The sequence below is a fragment of the Lemur catta genome, chromosome 1, assembly GCF_020740605.2.
Source record: "Lemur catta isolate mLemCat1 chromosome 1, mLemCat1.pri, whole genome shotgun sequence".
Taxonomy (NCBI): Eukaryota; Metazoa; Chordata; class Mammalia; order Primates; family Lemuridae; genus Lemur; species Lemur catta.
This window is the reverse complement of record NC_059128.1, coordinates 285820173-285836787: the sequence shown is the minus strand read 5'-3', so window position 1 is coordinate 285836787 and position 16615 is coordinate 285820173. Positions and strand designations below refer to the sequence as shown.

Sequence of the window (16615 nt, the reverse complement as noted above, 5' to 3'; positions counted from 1 at the left end):
AGAAACATCCGGCAGCCAGAGCAGGCCGGGGGTGCCAGGGTCAGTCTCGGGAGCTGCAGACGACCCTGAAAGCCAAACCGCCCAGCCCGGCCCGGAGGGCGATGCCGCGGCTGCGCAGGGCGAGAGGAGGAGGCGGATCTGCCGCGGGGCCTCCACGAAGGGCAGTGAGGAAAGCCAGCCGTCTTGTTAACAGGAACAGCTTGCGTGTGAGGGCGCACACGTGTGCGTGAGCAAGCCTTGCGCACTGTGGTGTCCGTGCCCGTCTGTGTGCGCTTGCGCGTGTGCACGGACGCCAGGGGCACCGCGGGCTCCGGCAGTGACCCTGGGCACGTGGTCAAGGTCCCGGCTGCCTTTGCTCCCGTCCTCCTCGGCCCTGCCCCCGGTGCGTGGCAGGTCGGTGGGCGCCCAGGGCCACAGTGCCGGCCTCCCAGGCGTGTGCCGCGCTCCCTGTCACTCCTGCGACCGGCCACCACAGCCCCCGCACCACAGACCAGCCAGTGAGACTCAGGGCTGCGGCCACAACGAGGCCACTTGCAGCTGGGCCCGGCCCCAGTGCCGGCTCCTGCTGGCGTCCCGCCTCCCTTCTCTGCAGCCCCAGCCGGCCCGGCCCCTGCCCGAGGCAGAGGGCAAAGGTCATCTCTGCAGATGTTTCCCAGGGCTGACCTGGGGGCAGGGCCTGGCATGCTTGAGGCCGGAGCTTCTGGGTGGGCGGAGTCTGGCCAGCGAAGGACTGGGTGGTCCCATGTCCCCCTGCAGGATCCCTTGCCTGGGAAGGGACAGCAGCTCTGAGAGACCCAGGGGTCCTGTGGCCCTGCTGGCCCCGAGGGCTGCTCCTGTGCATCTCCATGGGGGCTGTCAGGAGCTCACAGGCTCAGGGGTGTGGCTGTGCCCCCTTGCACGCTGGTCCCCACAGGCAGTGATTGGTCGTCCCACAGAGCATGTGGGGAGGGTCCTCCCATGCGTGCATGCAGCCCCCGAGTTCCTGCTATGGCCTGACCATGGCTGGTGGCCTTGAGCCGGGCGTGGGTCCCCAGGCACCACGGCAGGTGCTGGGTGTGGGGCTAGTGGAGCTCTGAGGGGGCAGACCGAGCGCCTGGAGAGTTGGGGGCTGTGGGGTCTGGCGGGTGCCCGGGGCTGCTGGCTGGTGCAGAAACTGCCCCAGCGTGGGGCTCTGGCCCCTGTTCCTCGAGGGCTGGGGCCTGGGCAGGAGCCCCTGCTGATGGTCCCGCCTCCCCAGGACGCCCAGCCCTGCCGGGTGTGGGCAGGTGGGCTTCTGGGGCAGGAAGGGAGTGGCGGTTCCTGTAGCCCTGGGGTCCTTGGGGAGGAGGTTGGCGTCTGGTGAGGACCCTCTCTGAACCTCGGGGGAGTGTGTCCTGCAGTCGGTGACTGGCACCGAGAAGGAAATGTTTGCCGGTGGGTGAGGCACAGAGACGCCCCGGGGGAGGGTCAGCTGGGCTGCTGGGGTCCCTCACCGTGGCCCAGTCAGGGATGCAGGTCCCAGACCTCTTGCCCAGCGAGGCTCCATCCCTAGGAACCTGGGGGGGGCCCAGGGCGGTCGGAGGCAGCCCCGTGAGGAGCCACTAACTTAAGGCCCAGTTTTTTCCGTGAGCCCCGCTCGTGACTGAGGGCAGAGGAGACCCATGCCTCGCCGTGTCCTGTTCCTTGTCCCCATCCTGGCCCATCTCCAATCCTCCAGCCCTCTAACCGGAAATGGAGACGGGGCCTCTGGGATGCTGCAGGAAAGGGAGGAAGGTTTAGATGGAAACCCTTTCTTCCAGCACATTCCCTAAGAGTGTGTGGGATGAGGTGGTTGGAACGGATCATTTTTGCAAAGAGCTAATGGATTCGATTGTCCCAAAAGGGGGTGGAGTTTTCGCTGTCCCCACCTGTATGAAAAGAGGCCAATAGCAGAGGTGCGAACAAGCCCAGGTGAGCCTGAAACTGTCCCTGTGTGAGCCGTTTCCTCCTTGCTCAGCACTGTGCAGGGTGGGGACGCTGCCCACGGCCACCCTGCACAGGGCTGAGGGCACAGCCGTGAGGGCACCTGGTGCGGAGATACCACACAGGCATGGGTGTGGGGACATCGGTGTGGAGACTTTGGTGTAAGGACATTGAACGTGGGGATGTTGGTGTGGGGAATGCTGGTGAGAACACGGTGAGGGGAATGTTGGTGTGGGGACGGTGAGGGACGTTGGTGAGAGGATGTTGGTGAGGGGACGGTGGCTTGGAGAATATTGGTGAGGGACATTGGTGAGAGGATGTTGGTGAGGGGACGGTGGCTTGGAGGATACTGGTGAGGGGATGTGGGGGTGGGGATGTTGCTTTGGGGACATTGCTGAAAGAGTGTTGGTGTGGGGAGATAGTTGTGGGGACATTGGTGAGGGGAATGTTAACGTAGGGACATTGCTGAGGGGACACCGATGTGAAGACGTTGGTGTGGAAACATTGGTGAGGGGATGGTGGTATGGAAACCTGGCTATGGGGACATTGGTGAGGAGACATTGCTATGGGTATGTTGGTGAGGGGGAGTTGGTTGGGTTCCTTGGTTCAGGGAAGTTGGTGTGGGGATTTGTGAGAAGACATTTGTGAGGGACATTTATGTGGGGATGTTCATGAGGGAACATTGCTGTGGGGACGTTGGTGAGGTGACGCTGGTGAGGAGACGTTGGTGAGGAGATCTTTCTGAGGGCATGTTGGTGAGGGGAGTGCTGGTGTGGGGACGTTCCTGAGAGAACATTTGGGTGGAGGCATTCATGAGCGGACCCTGGTGAGAAAACTGTTGAGGGACATAGCTGAGATGACAGTGGTTTGTGGACACTGGTGTTGGGACGTTGGTTTGGTGACTTTGATGTGAGGATGTTGGTGAAAGAACATAGGTGTAGGGTCCTGGTGAGGGGACCGTGGTTCAGGGACATTGTTGAGGGTAAACTGGTTTGGCAGGGGGACGCCGTGTGAAGGCTGGAGTGATGCTGCCACACGCCAAGGAGCTACCGGGACGGGAGGGAGGCCTGGCACAGACCCTGGCCCCTGTGGCACGGCCGCTGACACCCCGATCTCGGGCCTCGGCTGCCAGAGCCGAGACGACACATCCTGTTGCTTAAGCCGCCCAGTCTGGGCTGCTTCGTCCTGGCGGCCCAACCCGCCCCCCACACGGCGAGGGCCCGCCTGTGGCTCAGTGTGGCGCTTCCCAGGGGTGAGCCTGAAGGACCCGGGAGTCTGAATGTCACCTACTACCTACCTACCTGTCATCTGTGTACTTGTCACCTGTCTACCTACCTGCCTGTCATCCGTCTGCCCACAAGATGTCCTCACGCAAGCCACGGAGCACTGTGAAAGTGCCGTGGCCCAGGCTGGGGTTAGAGGGAGGGGTCACTGATCAGTGGCATCATTTTCCACCCAGAGCCGACTGGCCGGGTGGATTCCAGGGCCAGGGCTGACCAGTCGACACGCCTGGGGTCTGTGTGGGCGGCCAGTGCCTGGTGCTGACACCTGGCCCTACCAGGGCAGAGCTGGGCCAGGGGGCTCAGGGGCCGTGGGGCACAAGCAGCCTTGCGGGTGTGTGAAGGCAGCGTCCCCTCGGGGGCGGGAGGAGGCGGGAGGGCAGACCCAGGCAGGAGGGGGCCCGGCATGGTGCTCGGGAGCGGGCAAGTGGGTGGGTTCAAAGCCTTTATTGGATCGAGAGGCGTGTGCCTGGCAGGGACCCCCAGGGCCTGCTGCGGGAGCTTGGGGTGGGCAGGTGCGGGCGGGCAGGGAGCCTTCCGGAAGGCTGCAGGGCGGACACCCAGTGCCACGGAGGCCCAGGGGCCTGGGGAGGGCCTGGGGAGGGGCTGGGGGCTGGCGGAGCCGGGATGTGGCCTCGGGAAGCCCAGGCAGTGGGGCAGGATGGGGAGGAGAGGCTGGGCGGGCGGCCAGTGCTGCTGGGGGCCGCGGGGCCCTCACGGGAGGGACCTTGGCTGGGCAGAGACCCCCCCCACCCCGCTTCCCGCCTAGTGAGGCTGCACCCACACCCGCACGGAGCTCTCCGGGCGGGCCTGAGTCTGCAGTCCGGCGGGACCGCCGGGCGGGGGTCTGGTTAGCACCGCGGGCGGGAGCGGGGCTCAGGGCCCGACTGCCGGGGTGGCGGCAGCGGTGGGCGCTAACAGATCCACCGGATGAACCTGTCGAAGAAGCCAGGCTGCGCCAGGCTGTCGTAGTCCCTCTCGCGGAAGATGGCTGCGCGGTCACCCAGGCTGAGGGTGGTGAGCACGTCCATGTCCACGTCGCCTCCCACGGCCACCACGGTGGGCACCACGTTCTGCTTGCGCATGGAGTGCACCGACTCCTCCAGGCTGTTGTTGCCCGTGACGCCGTCCGTGAGGAACACGAAGGACAGCTCGGCGTGGCGGCGGGCCCCGCCGCGGGCACTGCGCACGATGTTGTTGATGGCGTGCACGATGCCCGTGCCCACGTGCGAGAAGGAGTTGAGGTAGCGGGCGCCCTCCAGCGCCTCGTGGATGACCGTGAGGTTGGAGGTCAGCGGGAAGGCCACCTGCTGCTCGCCCTGGCCGCCGTACTGCAGCAGCGCCACGCGCGCGTTGAGCGGGTCGTCGTCCCGGCGCGCCAGCGTCAGCCGCCGCGACACCTCCTCCACGAAGCGCCGGGCCTTGTGGAAGTTCTGCTCCCCCAGCCGCTCGGAGCCGTCCAGCAGGAAGACGATGTCCACGGGCCGCTGTGTGCACTGCGCCACGTACAGCTCTGCGGGGACACGTGTGGGGTGCGGGCTGGGCTCGAGGGGACCCCGGCAGCAGGTGCCGGCCCAGCCAAGCCCCCCGCCCGCACCCTCTTCACTCGCACCCCACCCACGGGACCCCAGGGGCCACGGCGAAGCTCTGGGGTCTTCACCGTAGCTGCTGGTGGGGTGTCCACTGGGGCAGCGTGGGGTGTGGGGTCGTCAGTGGGGCAGCTGCCGTGGCCACACTGGAAGCGTGGCCCTAAGCACCTGCCACCAGACCCTGGCTTGTCCTCCTACCAGGACACGTTCCTAAACCTGAGCGTCAGAGACCGGTCAGAGGCCAGAGGCCGCGCTCTGCCCGCTAAGTGCATCTCAGCCTGGGCGGCCCCCGCAGACCCTCCTGGGAGGGACAGGGTCCGAAAGCCCCTTCTCCTGGCCCAAGAATCTGCTACCCACAAAACAGCCACCATCGTGTGGGCCGGGGGTGGCAGGGACCTCAGCAAGACCCCAGCCCTGACACCCCAGCCTGACCCCTGCTGCCTTGGGCCCGGCTGCCTGCCTGTACCGCTGGCCACATGCCCCCGCCAGGGCGCATTTCTCCTGGAGGGACCAGGAGCCTGTGGCCCCGCTGACCACCAGCTGCAGCGGTGCAGGTGTGGCCCCGACCCAGGACTCCCTGTTCCCAGAGGATCCCTCCCCGCCGGGGTGGTCGCCAGCCCTCACACGCCGGGCTCAGCTTCCTACGATTGCGCTTTCATAACGTTCGCAACAGGCCACCCGCGTCTGAGGCCGCCCCTCGGTGCCGCTGGCAACGGGGTTTCCCTCATGAGCCTGTTCACGACGCAGCTTCCCTGTGAGCCCTACACGCCCGAAACTCACTCAGGGCACCTAGAACGTTCTCAGGCGCTGCCGGGCTTCCCAGGCCCTTGCAAACAATGAGCGTTTTCGCTGTTGTCACAAGCACGAGACAGACATGCAGCTGGGATTGGTGTTCCCCGGCTGAGCGCACGGGAGGCCAAGGGGGCCGTGCAAGTCGGCCTAGCCCACCCCGGGCCGTTGGCGTGTGGACGAGACCCCGCCCACGAGGAGGAGTTGCACCCTGAGCCCGCGGGGCGCACGGACAGGAGCGTGAGCAGAAGCCACGCCCAGGAGAGGCGTAGTCGGAAGGTCCCGCGTCCGGGCTTGTCTGCCGCTGCCCGCGGGGAGGGCCGCCCCGCACTGGCACCCCTGTGGTGCTTGGCCACCAAGGACAGCGAACGTCATGCCTGGTCGGTGCCCCCGCCCCGACTGCGTCCGGACACCCAGAGGCTGGGGGTAAGTGTGCAGACACCCGGGGACCGGCACCTTGGCAGGTGGCTTTGGTATTTTCCTTAATGGGCGCAACACCGGCTCAAAGGCATCTGGCACCAGGACTTCCGGGTCCAGTGAGGACCATCCGCTGCCCGGCCTGGTTGCCTTCACGCGGTGCGGGTGAGCACACGTGGGTCCTGCACATGGGCCGTCCCCACCCCGCGGCCAGGCTGTCACAGCCTCAGGCCCGCCCAGAAGCGGGCAGGGGTGACGTCCCCGAGACTTGGGCTGCTCCCTCACCCTGGCCCCCAGTGCACGGGGCTGGGCAGCTCACTAGAGGCCCCCCGAGAGGCCCAGGTCCTAATCCCCGGAGCCTGTGACGTGCCCCAGTGTGGCAAGGAAGGACTCTGCAGACAGGGTGAAATCAGCATCTTGAGACGTGATCGTCTGGGATTTAGGGTGGGCCTCAAATTCCACCACTGGTGATCTCAGAAACAGGAGGACACAGAGACTCGGGACAGGAGCCCACGTGAAGACAGACGCAGCCCTGGGCCAAGGAGCGTGGCAGCCCCAGGAGCTGGAAGAGGCAGGAAGGAGCCTGCGGAGGGAGCGCGGCCCCAGTGACACCTGGATTCTGCACCTGTGGCTCCAGGCGGAGTGAGGAGACCCTGCTGTCCCGGCCCGTCTGTGGTGGGCAGCCCAGGGGGCTGCGTGCCAGGCGGGCACGCGGCTTCAGCAGAGCGCCAGCGCGGTCTCGGGGTCACCCACAATGTCCCTGTGCACCAGCTTGAAGGTGTCAATGAACAGCTCCATCCAGTCCTGCCGCTCCACCCCCGTGGCGAACTTGGCCCGCTCTGCCGTGTAGACCAGCACAGCCACCAGCTGGGAGTAGGCGGCGGGGTCCTGCGTGAACTCCGTGGCGTTTAGCAACTGTTGGATCAGGGGTATGGTCCTGGGGAAGGTGGCGTCCGGCCCCTCTTCCGTGCGCAGGAAGGTGACCAGGGGCTCGCCCCCGGGCCACGGTGCATCTGCAAGGGAGCGTCCAGAGAAGACTCAGGCCCAGGTGCCCGTGGGCGGCCTCCAGCCCCTCCCCGGCCGGAGCAGGGCCAGGACCAGAGCAAGGAGCCACCGGGTGGCCGGGCGGCGTCCCGGCCTGGTCAGGGGCACCGAGTGGGGCCGGGGGGCCAGGCACCTGGGGCAACGGGCACCTCTGGGGACACCACAGACCCCAGGGAACTTCCCTCTTGGCACAGAACAGCTCTGTCCAAGGCTGCTTGGAGACGTGACCACGTTCCAGCTCAGCTTCCAGCGGCTCAAGGCTGTGTCCCCAGGAAGACCCCAGCCCTCTTACGGCCCCCCCGGGAGAAGTGTGCGGTTATAACCCTCCCCCTCCCGGAACTGTCTCCTTGAAGACACGACGTCTCTGAATGCAAACGGCCAGGGAGGTGCCAGTCTCTCTGTGGGTCCCTGTCTGTCCCTCTGTCTCTGTGTCTCTGTGTATCTGTCTCTGTTCTGTCTGTCTCTGTATATCTATCTCTGTGTCTCTGTCTCTGTGTATCTGTCTCTGTGTATCTATCTCTGTCTCTGTGTATCTCTGTCTCTGTGTCTCTCTGTCTCTGTCTGTGTCTGTCTCTGTGTGTCTGTGTCTCTCTGTCTGTGTCTCTCTGTCTGTGTCTCTCTGTCTGTGTCTCTCTGTCTGTGTCTCTCTGTCTGTGTCTCTCTGTCTCTGTGTGTCTGTCTCTGTGTCTTTCTGTGTCTGTTTCCGTGTATCTGTCTCTGTCTCTGTCTCTGTATCTCTCTGTCTCTGTCTCTCTGTCTCTGTGTCTCTCTGTGTCTCTCTGTCTCTGTCTCTCTGTCTCTGTCTCTCCCCGGCTCCCAGGCCTACAGGAGAGGAGGCCTTGCTCTACTCACCTGCTCCGCGGCCCCCGGTCAGGAGACCCCCAGTTTGCTTCTCCCACGAGTAGGCACCACTGGCAAACGCGCTGGCCCCGTCGTGGAGACCAGCCCCCTGGAGCCCCCCGGAGCCCCCCGGCCCCCGCCTGGTTAGAGGCCTCACAAAGTCCGAGCCTTTTGTTTCCGTCAAGCGCACTCAGGCTGCACCGGAGCCTCTCCTACTGCAGCCACTGCCGCATACTCCCCGCCGGGCCGGGCCGTGCGGCCTGTCTCTCTGGCACCCTCTGGCCCCTGCCACGTGGAGACCATCCTCTGGCCTGGCACCCTCCTGGGGTGGCAGCACCTGGGTGGACGGGGCCTCCAGCGCCAGGGCCCAGCCTCGCCGGCAGCGTCGGCCCAGTGCCGCCTGCAGCCCAGGGTGCCGGGAGGAGGCTCCAGGGCTTCCCCCGGCCACGGTGTCTGATTGGCTGACGCTCCTCGTGCCCTAAAGGAGCGCGAGCCCTGTGGGTCTGGATGGGCGGTTAAGGGGGCCAGGAAGGGGGGACGGTGCCCGCTGACGGGCTGTCGAGGGGCCACACACTGCTGCGCCCTGGAGGCTTTGGGGCGGCCACAGTCGCGAGATCCCTGTTCCCCCCTTGCCCGCCTGGGGAGGGCCCCCGATGGCCAGCGTCACCGACACCAGAACCAACGGCATCACGAGGAAGGGACACCACAGACCACGGTCTCTCGGGGACACAGAAGGCAAGTCCTCAACAAAGCATCAGCATATCCAATCCCACGGCACGGGAGGAGGATCACACACCACGACCAAGTGGGACTTGTCGCAGGGACGCGAGCTGGTTCCACACTCAGACGTCAGTCACCGCAGCCATGGCATCAACAGGCTGCCCCCGAGAAACCACGTGAGCCCTCAGCGGCGGCAGAGAACGGCCCGGCAAACCCAGTCTAGCCGCAGTGCACACCAGGCGGAGCGGAACTTGCCCAGAGAGCCCGCAAGGCCCCACGGCCAAGGCCAACGTCGCCCTGATGGGAGAAGGCGAGGCCTTCCCGCCATGCCCGTGCTGCCTGCAGTCAGCATCTGCCGCCCCTGTGCCCACCCTGGCGGAGCCCGCAGGGAGCCCACGCTGGAGTCCAGGCTGGGGGGGGACACCAGCGCCACAGCCCAGACCTGCTGCCCCTCACCCGGGGCCCGAATGGGGCCTCTGGAGCCAGGGGGCCGGGCCTGTGGCTGGGGGGTCTCGGTGCAGCCCCAGCTCCCTGGCTTTTGGCAGAGACCATGGCTGGCACTGCCCGGCCAGCCCGGGCACCACATGGCCGTCCCCGGCCAGCCCAGGTGCCACACAGCCATCCCCGGCCAGCATGGGCAGGCAGCTGAGGCCAAGGAACAGCCGTGTGGGGCACTTCCTGGGGAACGTTCTCTGTTACAGTGTGTTTGGGGACCCCTGACCCCGAATCCACACGGCTCCTTCCCGTGGGTGGTGTCTCTGGCCCGTGGCTCGCACTGTGAGCCACCTCATCGTGTGAGGGCTGCCGCCCTGTCTCCACAGTGACCCCACCTTCCACAGCCAGCTCCAGGGCCCCCACCTCAATGCCCCCCGTGGGGGGGGGACAGGGCTCACTGAGCGGGGAGCTTGGCTCCTGGTGCCCTGGCATCCATGGGGCCCCGTCCCGGGGCAGTCAAACCGCACAGGCAGCAGGCCTGTCCCCCCTAGTCCCAGCCTCACACCCGTGTGGGCCACAAACATGGGCTCCCACGAGCAAGCTGCCACCGCCCCCAGAGATGACCACTGCGGTGGCAGCTCCAGGCCGGCAGGGTCAGAAGCTAGCAACTGGCCGGCCACCGAGAGGGTGTCATGCATTGGGCTCTGACACGGTTTTGCTGAATCCAGCGCCTCGTCCCTGACAACAAGCGCACGGCAGCCGTGGAGCTGGATGGCCCCGGGGTGTCTGCCCCTCCCAGGTGGTGGGGAGACTTCCAGACCCCAAAATGGGCCTCCTTTGGTGGCAAAACCACCTTCCCGACCAGCGGCCGCAAGCACCTGCAGTGCCAGGTGAGGGCACTGGTGACACCATTACCCTGCCCTTCCCTGAGCCCCCTCAGCTGTGCTCGGGGACTTGGGGGCTGAGTCCTGAATCTCTCAGCGTCTCCCTAAGGAGCGGCCTCTGCCCTACACTCCCTCGGGGGTCCCCGCACCGGCCCGCCCCCGCCCGCAGGGAGCAAGGACGCCCCCTCCTTACCTGTTTGGCAGGGGAGGTCTGGGCACACGATCTGCGGGTCTAGAAGAAAGGAAAGAGCCGGGGGCCACGTCAGTCCTGCTAGGTCCTCGGCACCCGCCCACCTGCCCTCGGACCCGCCCTCAGCACCCGCCCTCGGACCGACCCCACGGACCCGCCCTCAGCACCCGCCCACGGACCGCCCCCCCCCACAGACCTGCCCACGGACCCGCCTACGATTCTGCCCTAGGCACCCGCCCACGGCCCCGCCCATGGACCCGCCCACAGACCTGCCTTTCGGTACCCGCCCACGGACCTGCCCTCAGCACCGGCCGGCGGACCCGCCCTCGGACCCGCCCACGGACCCGCCCTCAGCACCCGCCCACGGACCTGCCCTCAGCACCCGCCCACGGCCCCGCCCACGGCCCCGCCCTCAGCACCCGCCCACGGCCCCGCCCACAGACCTGCCTTCGGCCCCGCCCACGAACCTGCCCTCAGCACCCGCCCTCGGACCTGCCCTTGGACCCGCCCACGGCCCCGCCCACGGCCCCGCCCACGGACCTGCCCTCAGCACCCGCCCACGGCCCCGCCCACGGCCCCGCCCTCAGCACCCGCCCACGGCCCCGCCCACGGACCTGCCCTCAGCACCCGCCCACGGCCCCCGCCCACGGCCCCGCCCACAGACCTGCCTTCGGCCCCGCCCACGAACCTGCCCTCAGCACCCGCCCTCGGACCTGCCCTTGGACCCGCCCACGGCCCCGCCCACGGCCCCGCCCACGGACCTGCCCTCAGCACCCGCCCGCAGACCTGCCCTCGGGCCCACCCACAGACCTGCCTTCGGTACCCGCCTACAGCCCCGCCCACGGACCTGCCCTCAGCACCCGCCCGCAGACCCGCCCTCGGACCCGCCCTCGGACCCGCCCACAGCCCCGCCCACGAACCTGCCCTCAGCACCCGCCCTCGGACCCGCCCACGGCCCCGCCCACGGACCTGCCCTCAGCACCCGCCCGCAGACCTGCCCTCGGGCCCACCCACAGACCTGCCTTCGGTACCCGCCCTCGGACCTGCCCACGGCCCCGCCCACAGCCCCGCCCACGGACCTGCCCTCAGCACCCGCCCGCAGACCCGCCCTCGGACCCGCCCACGGACCCGCCCACGGACCTGCCCACGGACCTGCCCTTGGACCCGCCCTCGGACCCGCCCTCGGACCCGCCCACGGACCCGCCCACGGACCTGCCCTTGGACCTGCCCTTGGACCCGCCCACGGACCCGCCCACGGACCCGCCCTCGGGCCCACCCACGGACAGGCTCCGGGAGGGGCTGGACTCTGCCCACCGTGCCGGCCCCAACCCCTGCCCGCTCGGTGCCTGGTGTCCTGGGCACGTTTGTCCTTAGACCAGGGGTCCCCAGGGCTTGTGCTGGGCAGCCGAGGGGGGTGCCCGGCTTGTGGGGGCCGCGGCCGCCCCGCCCACGCAGACCCTGCGCCCTCACCCGGGCAGAGCACGTCCTCCATGTCGTCGATGAACTTCTCGGCCACCAGGTCGGAGAAGAGCGTCATGTTGCGCACCTGCTGCGGCTTGTCGCAGGCGATGGAGTTGAGGTTCTCGCTCTCGTGCTTCTCGTGGAACATGTCGCCGATGCCGATGGCCGTCACCGTGACGTCACGGTCGCACAGCGCCCGCAGGTTGAGGTCGTCGTCGCGCGGGTCGTGGCGCCCGTCTGTGATGACCACGGCGAACACGCGGGTCTTCTGGCGCCGGCTCTCCTTGATGAGCCGGTCGTAGGCGAACTTGAGGGCCGACGGGGTCCAGGTGCCGCCCGCGATCCACTCGAGGTTCTTGACGGCCTCCTTGAAGCTGGACAAGGAGTCGATGCGCTCGTCGTCCAGCTGGATGGCCTCAAAGGTGCCCTCGTGGCTGTACTGCACCACGCCCACGCGCGTCCCTGCAACGCCACGCAACGCCACGCGTGTGAGCCGCCACCGCCCCGCCCGGGCCGCGCAGCCACCTCGAGTGCAGGGTCTCGGGGAGCCCCGGCCAGGCCAAGACCCTCTGTCGAAGGGGATGTGTCCCTGGGCCTCCCGCCCCTGCCCTCACTGACCCGTCTCTGACTTGGGGTCCTTGGCGATGGCCCCCAGCCTGTTGACCACGTTGATGACGAAGTTCTTCTCCAGGGTGAAGTTGGTGTAGCCGATGCTCTCGGAGCTGTCGATGACGAAGACCACGTCCAGGGCGCCACAGCGCTTCTCGCAGTCTGGGGGCGCGGCAGGGTCAGCGGGCCGGTGCTCGGGAGCCCAGAGAGACCCCAGGCCCCAGGGTGCAGGGCCAGGTGCAGGTGGCCAGGACTTGGGTGACGACCCCACCCCTGGCCACCCCGGGCTCCTCCACAGGGCGGTGCGTGGCCCCGACCCCGCCCGGCCCCGCCCGGCACAGGCAGCAACTCACCGCAGCACCCGCAGGTCTCTCTCACGTAGGTCATGACGTCACATTCCTGCACCACGGACACGTACGTCAGGGCGGCCGGCCCGAACGCCACAGCGCATCAGGGCAGCCAGCCAGGAGGAGGTGCCTCAGGAGGGGACCCGCGTAGACATGTAGGTCCAGGTGTGGAGGGAGCCGTGGTGGGGAGGCTGGGGTCCTGCCCCTGCTGCCCTCACTGCTGGCCTTGCCCCTGCCGACCTCCCCCTGCACTTGCTGCCTCAGTTTCCCATTTTTGGGAGAGAGAAGGATGCTTCCAAACGAGCACGTGGGTTCCCCCCCAGGTGACACCTACCGTGAGGCCAGGGTCTCCGGGGGGGCCAGGCTCGCCCTGGAGGAGGAATGGTGACAGTGAGAAGCCAACCTTGTTGGGGCCGAGGCTGGTGGCCTGAGTCATTCCCAGGCCGCCGCCCCCTGACCCCTAGGTCGGCTGTGGGCAGAACTGAGAGGCTCGGGCGCACGTGGGCCTGGCGGCCCGGGGTTGAGGTCTGGGGGGGCGCAGGGACCGGCCGCCAGCCTACCTCGGGTCCTGGGACTCCTCTCGGCCCCCGAGGGCCTGGCTCACCGGGGGGACCAGGGTCAGCCTGCGGAGGAGCAGGGTAGGTGGGCTTCAGCAGCCCCGCTGGGGCGGGCCCTGCACACAGCAGGACTCTGCTCCCACCCTGGGGCCTGAGAGCATGAGCAGTGGGGGGAGGCTGCCCTGCCAGGGACGTCGCATATGGAGCACAGCCAGCTGCCACCTCACAGCCCCGGCCGCTGGAGGGGCAGAGGGGCCCCGCAGAGCCGCAGAGGGGCTCCCCTAGATGGCGGCTGCCACAGCTCACCCTGACCAGGCTCTCCCCGGCCCCAGTGACGAACCCGCCCACCTGCCCATCCACGCTCCCATCCACCCAGATCTGCCTGTCCACCCGCCCGTCCTTCCTCTTGCTCGTGCCGTGTTCTCCATGCACCCACCGCCCAGGGTGAGCACGCAGCCCAGGCTAGGGAGGGAAGGCGCGGAGCACGGGGACCTGGCCCTGCTAGTGAGCCCCAGCTGGCGCATGCTGGGTGGTGCTGGCCTGGGGGGTGGAGGGGAATGGGGACTGGCGGGGGATGGTGGGGGATGGTGGGGGGATGGTGTGGGGGATGGGGACTGGCAGGGGATGGTGGAGGGATGGTGTGGGGGATGCTGGGGGATGCCAGGGTGGGGTCGGGGCTGGGGCCAGACGGGCTGGGGTCCCCCGGGCACCTTCAGATGCACCTGCTCAGCCTCCAGCCCTCCCTGCTCCTGCCCCCTGCCCGGCTGCGGCACCAACACTCACGGGCTCTCCCTTCTCTCCTTTCTTCCCGGGTCTTCCTTTCATGCCAAAGTCGCCTCGGCCTCCCTGTGACGCAGCGTGTGTTAGGCCAGGACATGGGGTGGTCCTGTCCCCACTCCCCACCGACCCTCCAGGGCCTCCAGCCGTCTCCCGGGACACGGGCTTGCTTTTCATCAGGAAAAGCTCGTGTCCGGCAGCTGAGCCCGACTAAGGGCACCACCTGCGAGGTCTCTCAGGCCCCCATTTCTGGTTTGAAGGGAGCTGGCAGGTGGGCTCAGCGAGGGCCGCGTGGCCTGGCCTTGGGGAGCAGGGACAAGCCCCGTGACGGCCACAGCAGGGGGGTGTGCAGCCCCCCGTGGGGGCAGGAGGGCCACGTACCTCGGGGCCGCGAGGGCCGGGCTCGCCTTTCTCTCCCTGTGAAGCAGACAGAGGTCAGGGTACCTCGGCCACAGACCCGACATGTGACGTCCCGGGGACCTTCCGTTCTCAGACTCCTGCAGGCTTTGGGTGAAGGCTCGCCGTGTGTTCCGAGCCACCCTCTCTCCCACGAGGAGCTACGTCCGGGACCCCGGACCTCGCTGGGTCTCCTGGGGCTTGGCCAGACCTGCCTCTGCACCGAGTGACCCGTGCCCTCCCTGTCCCCCAGGAGGGGCCTCATGCTTTCTCCGGCCCAGAAGGGGCTTAGAGGGAACCCCTGGGAATCTTCTGCACCCTCTTGACGACGTCCACCCCCTCCCGGGAGCCCTCGTCCCACGCCACGACTCACAGGTGTTCCTCGCGGTCCTGGGTAGCTGAATCCAGGCCTGCCAGGGTCTCCCTGGAGGAGGAGGCATGGACTGAGGACAGGGTGGGGCTGGGGGCTGTGCCCAAACGGGACGCAGGTGCCCACTGGTGTGAAACGACAAGGGGGCCGTCTGGGCCGCTGTGCGTGGGGCCCGCAAGGGGCTCCGAGTGCCGGGAGGCCCAGGGGCCGCTGCCACACACTGGGGAGATGACGCACAGACCACATGGCCACGCTGTGGCCAGCCACCCTGCGGGCCTGCCTCGGGAGGGACGTGCCACCCACACCCGGGGGTGGATGCTGAGGGGGCAGAGGGAGGGGCTGCCTGGCCCCTGATGTGCCCTCCGTGCTCTAGAGCTGGGAACAGCCGGCTCAGGCCCGGCCCGAGACCCGTCTCATGGTGGCAGCACCCAGCACCTGTCACCCTCCTCTGGGGCTGCTCCCGGGCCCCCACCTGAGCCGCATCCCAGCTGCTGGGCGGGGGGGCAGGGGTCGTACCTTGGGGCCGGGCTGTCCCGAGTCTCCACGGGGCCCAGCATCACCGGGGTCTCCCCGAGATCCCTGAGGACAGGAGAGAAATAGGGGAGTCAGCACAGACGGTCTGACCCAGGGCTGGTGTCCCCTGACACGCCCAGTCCAGCTCTGACCACCAAGCCACACGGCCCCACCGCTCTGTGCTGCCCCGGGGGGCTGTGGACTTGCGTCCTGAGGTCCCAGCTCCTCCACTTCATGTGCCCCCCAGGCCCACCACCCTGGGCCCTCAGCACCCCACCTGGCCGGGTAGGGTGGGGGCCCAGCGCAAGCCGGGGGGGGTGAGGTACTGGGGCTGGGGAGGTCCTGGCTTCCTGGACCCCGGGTGTGGCTGCCTGGGTTTGCCATGGGGACAGTGGCCGGCAGCTGGGCTGTCCTGCCCATGGGTGGGGGGTGCAGGTGGTGCCACAGGGTTGGGGATGGACCTTGAGGTTGGAGGTCAGAGGGGGCCCCCAGCCGTGGGGCTCCAGGCGTCCCACCACTGACCTGGTTCCCAGGCTCCCCAAGAGCCCCCGGGGGGCCTCTGGGTCCAGGCGAGCCCCGGTCTCCCTGGAAAAAAATGGGACAAAGCTGGGGTCTTCTCAACTGATGCTGGCATCCCAGAGACCCCGATGTCAATCCTGCAGATGTCGGCAGGGTCTCGGGTGTGAGCAGACCTGCTCTGGCCCCTGCGGCCCTCCAGGAGGTCCTGGCCGGACCCTCAGCCCTGACCACACCAGGCCTGGGCAGGGTGGGCTAGGGGAGGGGGCAGGGTTGGGGAGGGAGATGGGGGAGGCAGGCAGGGTTGGGGTGGGGGAGGCAGGCAGGGTAGGGGAGGGGGCAGGGCTGGGGGAGGCAGGCAGGGTGGGGGAGGGGGCAGGGCTGGGGTGGGGGAGGGGGCAGGGGGAGGCAGGCAGGGTGGGGGAGGGGGCTGGGGGAGGGGGCAGGGTTGAGGTGGGGGAGGGGGCTGGGGGAGGCAGGCAGGGTTGGGGTGGGGGAGGGGGCAGGGCTGGGGGAGGCAGGCAGGGTTGGGGTGGGGGAGGGGGCAGGGCTGGGGTGGGGGAGGGGGCTGGGGGAGGCAGGCAGGGTTGGGGTGGGGGAGGCAGGCAGGGTGGGGGAGGGAGCTGGGGGAGGGGCAGGGTTGGGGTGGGGGAGGGGGCAGGGGGAGGCAGGCAGGGTGGGGGTGGGGGAGGGGGGCTGGGGGCTGGGGAGGCCAGCAGGGTCCCAGAGCAGCCCCCTCCAGCCCCCTCTGGCCGGGGCTTGTGCCCTGTCCCCCACTTACCTTGGCTCCTTTGTTGCCGACCTCTCCCGCCAGGCCTCGGGGCCCCTCAGGGCCGGGGTCACCCTGTGAGAGAGACTGGGTTGGGGCTCAGCTGGGACCGGGGGCCTGGGTCCCACCTGGGAGGTGGGTGTGGTTGGGGGAGTGTGGGTGGGGGTCAGG

The 16615-nt window shown here is 68.3% G+C and overlaps 1 protein-coding gene across 1 annotated transcript in view; it reads right to left on the bottom strand.

The window, feature by feature from the left end:
- Positions 1 to 3653: 3653 nt before the first annotated feature.
- COL6A2 (collagen type VI alpha 2 chain) overlaps positions 3654 to 16615 on the bottom strand; it is a 28904-nt gene continuing 15942 nt past the window's right edge. Inside the window, 13 exon segments of the mRNA XM_045540853.1 lie at positions 3654 to 4734; positions 10133 to 10171; positions 11600 to 12052; positions 12209 to 12361; positions 12553 to 12598; positions 12881 to 12916; positions 13107 to 13169; positions 13887 to 13949; positions 14262 to 14297; positions 14650 to 14700; positions 15163 to 15225; positions 15682 to 15744; positions 16457 to 16519. Of these exon segments, the coding sequence (XP_045396809.1) occupies positions 4136 to 4734; positions 10133 to 10171; positions 11600 to 12052; positions 12209 to 12361; positions 12553 to 12598; positions 12881 to 12916; positions 13107 to 13169; positions 13887 to 13949; positions 14262 to 14297; positions 14650 to 14700; positions 15163 to 15225; positions 15682 to 15744; positions 16457 to 16519 (1728 nt within the window). The 3' untranslated portion in view covers positions 3654 to 4135.